The sequence below is a fragment of the Pocillopora verrucosa genome, chromosome 3 (genome assembly GCF_036669915.1).
Source record: "Pocillopora verrucosa isolate sample1 chromosome 3, ASM3666991v2, whole genome shotgun sequence".
Classification (NCBI taxonomy): Eukaryota; Metazoa; Cnidaria; class Anthozoa; order Scleractinia; family Pocilloporidae; genus Pocillopora; species Pocillopora verrucosa.
In genome coordinates, this window is record NC_089314.1 from 30703725 (window position 1) to 30715673 (window position 11949).

Sequence of the window (11949 nt, forward strand, 5' to 3'; positions counted from 1 at the left end):
CTTGTCAAGCGCACCGGAAACTTGTAATGCGTCATTAATCACGAGCCAGAAATTAATGTGCGTTGAAAAAATTTGCATATCATTATCAACCTTATTTCTACTTAAGTTGTAATTGTCTAGTCATTAAACATATAGACCTCGCTTTCTATTGGCGTAATAACTCACGCTACATGCTGACAAAACACGAGAAGAGTTTGTTAATCACGAGCCGGAGACGGGTGATGTTCAAACTTTGTAAGCGTTTTCCCAACTTCCCACGTTGCCTAGTACGCCTATTGCTTTCACAATATAAACTTAAATTTTCTATGGGCTAACCGGTGCAATAAAAGATAGGACTTTGACCAATTAGGGCACTAGTGGTATCTCAATAATTTTGTAAAATCAGACAACTAAGCAGAACTGCTAAACTCCATGAAACTTGCGGAAAATAGCCATGACATTATATTATTAGCTGACACTTCTTCCCTACAGTACGTTCCTGTTCATTTACCGTTGTTGATAAAATGCTAAATCAGACACGTAACGGTCTGATTACTAATCATATCTCATCGACAACTTGATTAAATTCACACTTCCTGATCACGGGATTATACATGAACCTTAGCACTTGACTTAAGAGATAATGAGAGTAAACGATACTGATACCAGCTGAAACGAAAACACCATAATTCGTCTCGATCTGCGCTGGGGATTTTGTTTCAGACATTGAATTATAAAATTTTTCATCTGGCATTACTTCATGATATTTGGTACAATGCTCGATCGAATTTTTATTATCAAGTTTTACACTAAACATTATTACGAGTTTATTTCTTTTCGACTGTTGCCGGCGATATGAAACAGCGTCTTTTTTTATCTTTTCAAATTTTATTTGCAATCCTTGACTCGGCTTACAATTTTCTAACACTTCCTTGGTGTTCTCCGGTTTACAGAGTTTAAGGTCAAAACAGTCACTTGGAGTGAAAGGAAAGATCCCTCAACTGTGATCATAACCTACACATCAAGGTCACTGTGATTCTGATCACTCAGTCTTTTATAAAAACAAATCAATTTTGATACATTGATAACCTGACTTTTGAAGATAATATGGCACCTTTACGTGATGGCGAAAGCTTAATGACCCCCCCCCCCTTCCTCCTCCCCCCACGCCTCCCCACGAAAAAGGGAAAAACAAAAAGTAACTGACGACATTAGTACTTAGTAAAGTATTTGTAGCCTATTGCATCGTGATCACGTTGCTTCTTGAAGAGTCCTCTTGAATTTTGTCCCCTTTGGCCAAAAACTTGCTGTTTCGAAATAAAATTTTCAAAAAGGTTCGTGGTACCATCTATTTTTGTTTTATTGTTTTGTTCATTGTGATTGATTATCTTTGATACCCATGGCTGGTACTTTTTACTTTTTGGCTGTAGTCGATCTCGTCTCACTGAGCTCCTCCTACTACTCATGGCAAATATAGAGACAAACATGGCTCATGTTTTCCGGTCCGCTCAGCTTGAACCGAAATAGAGATATTTAATCCCAAGCAACAGCCGTTGAAAACCGGAAACCAACTTGGTTAAGTAAACTTGACCGCGGCGGCGCATGCACCACAAATCCTAAGAAGTAACTTACCATCCAACTGCCAAAAAGTAAGTGAGTCTATCTCAATTGCGTTTTTTAACCATTTTCTACACCTCGTATATTTTTTATTAAATTTTTCCTGTTTTATTTTTACACAACTGACATGTTAATGATGAATGATGAAACAAAATGTCTCAATGTCGTCGGGCTGCTGCGCAATTATCTGCCTCACTCTCGAGTCGATACATGATTTGAAATTGAATGCCCCCTCCCCGTTTCTTGAACCAATCACTTCGCTTGATTAGAGGTTATTCCTTGGATTGTATGCTAAAACCATGACAACCATTTCCTTTAAAAAGATGATTTCGTGCGGTAACAATCGCAGGCAGGAGCCATTAATGGGCTCCTGTCGCAGGCAATAAACTATAGTGAGAAATTCGTTTCTTTCATCCTTATGTCAAGTAGAAAGAAACATACACTTAGGGAAAATCAGTATGCTAATTAATTTGATTTATTCTCGGAATACATGGAAAGCCATTCGAGAATTTCCTGGAATAGCGTTAGGGGATTCCCCTTTATCAAAATGTAATATCGTAGGTATCTGATTGGCTTAAGTAGTTCACTCGTATGTATTACATTACGGCTTTTTGCCGGAACATCGCCATCTTTCTTTTGATTATGTAAACTGTTGAGATATTACAGCTTCAGCCAAACTTAATACCTACAGATTTACGTTTAACCATGGAGGAAGATTCTATGGATTTTCCAGATTTGTTTCTCGCCAGTGAAGAAACAGATCTTCCTTTCAGCTGTTCGTGGGTTGTTGGAAACGTTTCATCTGCGAAGAAGAGCAGCGAAATGGCCGACAGAGATGACAATCGCGATATTCAAGATCTTTTCGACGGAGAGACAAGCCAAGAAGTACACCAGGACGATGACAACGCGACCTCAGAGTCATCAGACGATGAATCGATTCCTAAAAATGTTAAAATATTGAACGACGAAGAAATTGCGAACATGCGAGTGCAAGAATTGAACAGGTTTCTGCGAAATGTTCCTTGGGACGAGGCCAAGAAGATAAGAAAACGAAGACGCAACTTAAAAAATCGGGGTTACGCCCTGACTTGCCGTCTTCGAAAACAGCAAGAACAGGAAGATCTTATCAACGAGAACACTTCGCTGAGAAAACAAGTGGAAGATGGAAGATGGTCATTACTGAGAGCTTTGAAAGAGAAAGAGACTTACAAGAAAAAGTATATGGAGTTGCAACAATCCTTTACGCTGTTTAAACAGAGCATGGTAACCCCGAGAAAAGATGCCTGATTCGGGTGATAAAATTTAGCTTTTGCGAAGATGTATTGTTTGTAACATGCATATGGCACCTTTTTTTGTCAAAATTAAATGTATTTAATGACTAATCGTTCGCAGAACACATGCATAGCCTCAGAGACATCTTAACTATTCTACGAAGGAGGAATTCGAGAAAGCTGGAAAATTTGCATCTGCTAAAGAAGTAAAAGATATAATTGCTCAGAAGATTAAATAAAGTCATTTCTGTAAAGATGTAAGATGCGTACATATTGAGAGTCAAGCGGTTGAAATAAAGCTTATGGTCCATTAAACAGTCAACTTTATAGATATAGAGAACGGAAAGAAATTATAAAAAGTTTAAAAAAAAGAAATAAACTTGAAGAAACTTTTCCTCCGCAACTCACGTTCTCTCCTTCTTAAAAACCTTTCTTTATAATGCAATTGTCTGTGTATTTTCAGTATTTCACAGTATTTTCCCACTGTGTTGATTCACTCCCGTCAAATAAGAGTTAAACACAGTAGTTATATATGCCACTTCAAACGCGCGAGTGTCTGATTTTCACGCGCCATCGATTTCACAACATAATCAATAGCTTTCTTTTGTTTCTAGCGTTTTTGAAGCAACCAGTCTACACTACTGTTTGAGCGAAGGAGCCCCGCTCCATACTTCCGGCCAATAACATGTTTACACGGATACAGAAACTGAAAATGACTACATCATCTATCGAAACTGAAAGAGACTCTCCTGGAGAGCCGATATTAAAATAGGCATTTGGTTGTCAGATTCTAATCCGTCAAAATCTCGGATTCTGTAAAATTACTCCCGGCAATGTGTAAGGCGCAGGTGAGGGGAGGGAAGGGAAGTTTTGAATAGAAATGCCTATCCACCCATCCCCCATTCCGTCCAAACTCTTCTACTTCTTGATACCGTATGTATAAGAAAGAGAGTCCTGAATTTAATGTATGTTCATGCATGTTATCAGTAACTGACGTCTTTGATATGTTGTCGTAAATCTACTTAGGTTGTAATATTAGAATCACAAGAGACCTTGAAGTGGAATGAGGAAACGGAGAGACCTTTGAATCTTTAATGACTGAGTAATAGACAAAAACATCCCGAATAACGAATATTTCAGAATCCGGAGAATTTTTCGACTCAATATTTTAACTTACGTTCCATTTTCCTCATTAGGTTTCTAAGTGATGATAAAACATCGAAAGTAAGGATTTGGAGCCAGAGCTACCGCTTAAGTTCGATAGCATCTCGCTTAAGCTGTTATAAACCGTAGGTATGATCATAATGTTCATTTGCCGAAATTGCTAGGAAAAAATCCTTTAAATCTGTACATGAAGAGTTTGGCATTTAACTAGATTAAGAGGGCGATTTTAAAGGCTTAACCAGTATAACTCCCATGAGTGACAAAGAAAAAATGTCTCCTTACAATATCGATACAATATCAACCAGACAAGTGATGAGAATAAAGAAAACTATCAATTTGGGGATAATAAGTTGATCCAATGCCAAATTATTTGAACCAACATTATAAGAATTGTATGGTTGACAGTAAGGAGAATAATAAATTTGGTCTGGGAGTTAAAGGGTTAACCGTATTTAACGCATGGCTAAGCTGTGAATTTTGTTTGAGCAACGGCTTCGACGCAGCTTTGATTTACTCGCCAAAATCGTCGTGTTTTGATGTTAAGGCATACGTCAGGATAACAGCTTCATCCTGAAACCACTCGAAGTCCTGAAACTGAGTCAGAAACGACTCTGGAACGGCTAACCGAGGTCAACATTTGATACGTTAGCGGCTGGCAAGACAGTTATTTGCGTCGGTCTATAAAGTTCAGCTCTTGAAAAGTTCGGCGACTGAAACTGTTCTTAAGACTCTGGGTAATCATTCTATTGATACCTAACTATTCGTTTCATTGTCGATGGAATAAAACTACCTTCAGTCGGTTAACGAGGGATACGAACGAAAATTGTTTACTATGACGATATGTTTCCACTTTACTAAAATAAACCGAACGGGGAATCCCCTTACCCTTAATCATTAACTTGCAATCTGATTGGACAGGTATTCTTTCTTGTTTTGATTCTTCCTGCGACATAAACATAGAGGCAAACTAACGACGGCCATTGAAGGGTTCCACTTTTCCCGATTTACTCCTTAAACGAAGGTAGGTCAACCAAAGAGCGGTGCGGTTTTGAGAAGGAAATTTTAACCGGCGAAGAGAGTGGATTGAATGCGATAGATCTCTTTAAAGCTTACTCGGGCATAAGGATTATGGTTCGTGGAGAAACGTCTGAGCAGAATAAAGCCAAGAAATCCAAGCATGGAAGTTCCAGTTATCTTTCTCTAATCGCAAAATTGAGTGACGAGAAACTTGAAACGATGTCTATTCAAGCTTTAAACAGGCGACTTCGCAAACTTCCTCAAGGTCTGGTCCAAAAGGTTCGAAAGCGAAGGCGAATCTTAAAGAATCGCAAGTACGCTCTGAAGTGTCGAAAGAAAAACTCATCAAAAGAAAAGGATATCATCCAGGAAAATAAAGATCTTCAGCTGGAGATATCTAAAGTAAAAGAAGAATTGAAAAAGGTTATCAGCGAGAAAAAAGATTATGAACAGAAATGCGCGACACTGACTTCAAAGTTGCGTTGGATTCAAAGCAGCGACTTCGTTTAAATATTTCCTAGAATATTCTCTGGCTACATCTGGATTTATTTCTCTCTCTATAGACGCTCTAAAGAATGTTACTTATTTAAGACAGAGATTCAATAGATTTAGACATAGGTAATGAAGGATTCTCTCTTTAGTAAATGGTAAATACAATTGCTGTTGTGATATTGTTAGACTGTGAGTCACTGCTACCTTATGCAATCTTCGAAATCGAACTTCTCCGAAAATAGAATTAACTCCCCGTGTCGATCATAAGACGCAGCTAAGCTATGAAGCATCTATATCAATATACATTTTTAACTTTGTGTCTATACCAAAGTGGATGATGTCGTACCAACTTTCTTCCTTAAATTAATATAAGGTTCGACTTCGAAGATCGCGTCGCGTGTAAATTGAAGGTAAACCAGAATACTTGACTCACAGTTTTAAAAGCAGCAATCGTTTTTAGTTCTAACAAGGTAATTCACGATGGAAGGAAACTGTTTGAAATACACGAGACTTAATAAGGGGAGACAGGAAGTTTTTAGGGTGACGTGTATTCTCAGCTGTTGATTTCCGTCATAATGCATAATGGCGTCTACTGCCCGTTTCAGATAGGGTTAGATAAGTTAAGCATTATTGGTACAATGTTATAGTCAGAACATCTTACATAATGCCGGCATAATGGCCAAAGTTCTTTAAAATTCAACTGATGTTACAGTTCAACAGGAGACAAATTCTGTAGCCTTAAAACTGTCGACAGTGAGCCCACCCAATGAACAAAAACAGAGGGAAGTAAGGTACCCCTTCATTAAAATCCGCGTGAATACTTCTTAACCGTGTTCAGCTGACCGGAAGTGTGACACATGCTTGCAGGGAGTCTGAATCAAAGCCCACCTCGAAATGTATTTGATTAATTTATAGGGTTCAGATCATGAAAAAGTCTGAAGCAGGCTTGCAAAAAACTATACGTAAACTGGACACCAGGAATATATATTTTTTAATGATTGTTGTTTCATCAGGTTTTTGTTTACCTTCATTGAACCATTTTTAGTGGTTTGCTAAAGAGTTTTAATTGTTGTTATCAACTTTTCTTATACTCCTTGTAGGAGAGAGAGACAGATTTTCCTTAATCCGTTTTATTTGTCTGTTTCTGTGAGTCTCACGCAATCTCTTCGAATTAGTTTGACGTTGTACAAGACGTTAATTACGTCTTCTTTATGTTTTTGACACACCTATTTTCCCAAGGGCATTGATAAGATTATTCCGTTGGTCTCTGGGTATATTGCGTTCGACCCCGAACTTTGATAATTTGGGTAACTCTTAGAAGATAGCAATATTAACTAGCTTGAGAGTTTCTGTGTAAATAATTTCAATAACTTGTTTCTTGATTATCATTATAATCTTTACTGTTTGTTGTGATTAGTTTTGATCGAAGCGCTCTTTCTCCTGAGGAGAATAAATGCTATGTTGCTGTTACAGTTTGCTTTTCTATGTTGGCGACTTATCACCTCAAAATATCAGTTATCTGTTGCCACTCCGAGGATGCATTTACTCTCCGCTGCTTCGGTTGATTCCAGGGCAGGATTTTCCTTTTTTCTGATCTCTTGCACTGTTTATGCCAAATTCACTAAAGAAGTTTTTAAAGTTTAATACTACTAAAATTTAACACCGCTTTTCGTTATGAAACTGCAAAGTAGTTTCAGGTCGTCACTGCGCGAAGCAACAGATTTGGAAGAAATTCAAGATCTTTTGGAAAATACTGAAAATTATGAAATGAGAATCGAAAATTATTTTTCCTGCGCTATGTAGAGGAGTAATTCTGGCTGGCATTTGTCATAGAAAGGGTATCATTTTCAACCACGTGTGAGTTTGGATGTCATTATTAAATGAATCATTTTCATGAACTGCTGGTGTTTCTCTCTCTTATCATTATGATCAGCCATGGAGCACTTTTGATAATAATGCAAGCGGACGAAATTAAGTACGCCTCTGTTTATCCTAATGGGGCTTGGTGGCATGAAGAATGCTAAGCATCAAACCTAAATGGTTTGTATTATCACAAACAGCACTATTCCAAGGACGGAGTAAAATGGCCGGCATGGAAAGAATTTGAATCTCTGAAGAGGACGGACATGAAATTAAGACCAGTGAATTTTACCCCTAGACATAAGTTAACAGCATACTAAACAACATAAACTGATGGTTTCTGACATTATACCGATTGCTTAACGGCGAATAAAAAAAAATTAATAAATAAATAAAAAAACGATCGAACCTTGAATCGAAGGCATTTGGGGCTTTCCAGAACAAACAGTTTAAGATCGATCTTAAAAATCATTCTTAGAACGTTCTCTTTTTTTTTCAGTTTGCAAAAGTTTTTTTTTGCTTTTTGGTCTGTTTGTAAAGCTTGATACTATCCTTTATGATTGAAATAGGTAAATTGTTTGATTGCAATAAATTTGCTATTAAACGACATGTAATAAAAAGGAAGTTCACATGCAACACAACAAGGATCACATGGCATCTGTTACGTATAGTACAGTTTCTTTGCCAATGATAAAATATATCTGAAGTATCATAATTTTCTCTAAGTATCATGGAATTTTCGGTGATACTTAAATTACGGTCAAACCTGAAAGCGGAGCTCAAAATGAATAATCCGTTACACTTACCTATCATTTTCATCGAACTTCTCACTGGCTGTTGGAGGGTGGATTCAAAACAATTTAGGAACCAATCAGTAATTTATAATGTCGAAGGGGGTTAGAGAGTTGATGTTATTTATTATTATTATTATTATTATTAAGCTTAGTTAGTCATGCTCTCTCCTCGTGTATCACGTGTCCTAAGTAATTGAAATAAAAATAGAAATGATAACAATAATAATAATAACAATAATAATAATAATAATAATAATAATAATAATAGAAATGAGGAACAAACTAAACGGCATAAACTGAGGAATCATACACAGGCAATGAACATTAGTGCGACCAAACACGACTGACTAAAACATAATAACAAAGCAGTAGCCTTACATGTGCTTAAGGTTACTTCCCACCCTCAGAGGCCGAAAAAATCGATTTTTCCTTTATTCGACTAAGCTAAATTCAAACTTTCAACCTAACGTTTCCATAAAAAAATTCTGAATTCTTTAAAAACATCCAAGTTATTTAGCGAAACGTAGTTTCAGGTGAAAAATCATAAATCAGGAAGATGTCATTATCTCGAACCTGAGCGATTTTCGCGGCAACCGCTCATGTTGGGGCTCAATTTTAATATTATTTCCATATTTTGTTTACATCGCACGCTATACAAAATTCACATGTGGAAGCTCTTTGTTTATGGAAAAATCTTTGCTCGTGGAAAAACCAAAAGCGGAAGAAAGTCCTTGGTAAAAAAAGACAAAAATAAAAACAAACAAAAACAAACAAAAACAAAAACAGGCCAAAAGAAGAAAGAAAGAGTACCATTCTGTCAAGAAAAGAAAAAAATCCTTTGTGAAAGCGACTGGTACTGGCGGGGCTCTTCGCTGGCGTCCAGATTTCGAACAAAGAAGTCGCCTTCTAACCAAAATTTGCCACACTTGATGTTAAATACGGGGTTTCCTTTCCTTTATGCAAGTACCAGCCTTGATACAAAAACATTAACAACCGCCTCGAATCGTAATTTTGAAAGCTGCATGCCGGTTCGTTGTCTTGCTCCTCTGAACATTTTCCGGTTTTTCTACTTTCACCGCGGGCTGTTCCTTTGCCTTTGGCAACTTTGCTTATTATTGTTTCGTTCGCCTCAACGTTCCACTGAGCAATCGAGATAAAAAGAAAAACATTTCTGTAATGGGTTAGGGACGGACTATTATTTTTTCTGGAGGGGAGGGGAGTATGAGAAATATTGAAAAAAAGTTGTTTGCAGGGTGTGAAAAGATAAAATAAATTGTTTGCAAACGTGATAGTGTAAATATAAATGTTTGCAGAGAAGTCAGGTAGGATATTAAAAAATTTTATTACCAAACTAATAAAGTATAGAAACTAATTGAAGCATTAGGATGAAAATTAACACAATTTGGCCACTAAAAAGTGGTTACTCTCTAGCAAATAACAAATCTGCAAATAGCCGAATATTTCTTGAAAAAATAGGAATTTATTGTGGCGATTAAATCTCAACGTTACTTGTCAACATTTTGTCCCACTACAAAACTTCATATATCAGGTATTTTCTCAAAACTGTATTAAACAAATAATTTTATTCAATCTTGGCTACTTTAAAGTTAAGTTTCCTAGAGTGACCTATGACAACGGCAATCGTTTCAAATCAGCAATGAGCCTGCCTTCGCCCCTGGTACCACAGGCCGGGTAATACAAGTATGATGGCTTGTGCCGGGGACGTCATCAAAGAGAATCAGGATTTCGGTTGTGGAATCGTGAAAAAGCCCGTTACTCCCTCTGCCTATTTCCTGTCGTATGCCCTTCATTTGCGCCAAAAAATTTCAAAAGGTTACTGGGGCGTACATCAACAAAATAAGGGGCTATAGCACTATTGATTACGTTCTTCGTAAAATAGTTCAATAAAGCAATGCAATATTTAGCTCGAATATAAGGAACACTGAAAAAAATAGGAAAAAAATTGTTGCATTTGAGTTTAGGGGGAATAAAACCACTTTAAGCACATTCACAGGGTATATAGGTTGACTGATTTTCGACAAATTTCGCCAAAACATTCTAGGAATAATGACAAACGAAAGTATGCCAGGAAATTTTGATATTTGAAATATTTGTCCCGTGGCGTCCATTTACGCAATCCCCCTTGGCATATTTTTAGCTACTCCAACTTTAGATGCTGATATCTAGACAACCAATCAGAATATCGAAAAAGCCAGACGCACTTCAGTTGATTGATGTCTTGTGAATGACTGTGCACCCATTTTGCTCGTGCTGCGGCATCCGATACCCGATAAATTCAATAGAAGAACCTGCGGTCGTTTCACGCCTTACCCTCTCCTGACACTTCCTTAAACGAAAAATTGCTTAAATTATATTTTTATCGTAAACTGCAGTTATTAAGCTTTCTTCTGATATATAGTATTCTAGGATTTTAGTGAAACTTGCGCACGTACGAATTTTTTTCCTGAAGGACATCGGCGAAGGTGGGAAGTAACCTTTGTTGCAATCTTTGAGTTGATTTCATGTCAATGGTGTGTTCGGCGTCTTAACCGAAGATAGTCTGCAGAACAGTCGTAATTTTGGCGGGTTGTTGGGTTCAGATTGTTACCCACACTATAATAATAAATATTAATAAATTTTGAGTGAGTTTCCTTAATGGACCTTTATCATTCGAGTGGTGCATGTATTTCTATTCATGTCTTGGCTAAAAAGAATGGTTGTCTTGCTCTAAAAATATCCATTTTTAAAGGAACTTGGACTGAAGTGAAAATAGACGCGGGTTTTTGTTTACCCGAAAAAAGTAAAACGTATTTTTTTACCGGGAAGATTATTCTTCGATCACTAGAGGGAGAAAATTTAAGAGATAGTCAAGGTTTTCATAACATTTCTCTTTACTAGGTTTCTTTGACATAAAAAGCCATCGAATGTACTACACTTTCATGTTAAAAAAATACATCTTCTCCCTCTATATTCCTCAGTATTGGAGCTATCATGCTACATGCAAATTATTTGCGAGGAAAGATAACAACGAATCGCAACAAATGCAATTAATCTAGGTAAGACTGAAGTAGCAGTGCGCCAAACCCTTCTTGAATCAGTCTCATTTCGTCCCAATCTCTTTTCGCTTTCTTTTATACTCTTGCTCCGCGAAGAAAGCAGATTGACAGCCTGATTGACAGCAGTGCACAAAATGTAGACCATATGTACAATATCAACCCAGTTGTGATTCTAGTTAGCATCAAAACTCTCACGATGACCATCAACTTACTTCGTTTCATACGAATATGATCACACGCGATCATCCTTTAGATAGAAACGGAAACAGAGGCCATAATTGCGAGGTTGGGTTTTATTTTAAATTATGCCACTTGTGATCACGATCACAAATATTATTACGTACATTAGCACATCAATTCGTAACGCAATCAGACTATGTCAATAAAAGAAAAATATTCACATGTAAATTTTCAATAAAACAAAACGACTAAGGTACAATTTCGCTACAAGCACTTAAGACAAATCATTTCCACTTTGGCAAAATAGACCCCTGATTAGGGATCACCCGCTTGAGCGAGATGTCACGCATTCCGCAACCTCATTGAGAAGGTCTGAAAGGATGGACAAACCTCTTATTCATATAACAGTACTAAGATGAAAATAACACAATAATAAAACCATGAAATGGGGCAGTATGGTGGTCAGTGTTAACCCGCTGTTATTGGGAAGTTATGTTAAAAGGAAGGAAGGGAAAAAAA

General features: G+C 37.1%; 2 protein-coding genes across 2 annotated transcripts; both read left to right on the forward strand.

Moving 5' to 3' along the window:
* The first annotated feature begins 2191 nt into the window (after positions 1–2191).
* Positions 2192–3255, forward strand: LOC131774581 (transcription factor MafK-like). The gene has a single exon (XM_059090631.2). It carries the CDS (start codon positions 2302–2304, stop codon positions 2881–2883), a length of 582 nt encoding a protein of 193 aa, XP_058946614.1. The 5' UTR covers positions 2192–2301; the 3' UTR covers positions 2884–3255.
* Positions 3256–4425: 1170 nt separating this feature from the next.
* On the forward strand, positions 4426–7010 carry LOC131774623 (transcription factor MafG-like). Its single transcript, XM_066163651.1, is given in 3 exon segments — positions 4426–4435; positions 4950–5026; positions 5028–7010. Coding segments are annotated over 3 exon segments (618 nt in total). The 3' UTR covers positions 5559–7010.
* The last annotated feature ends 4939 nt before the right edge of the window (positions 7011–11949 follow it).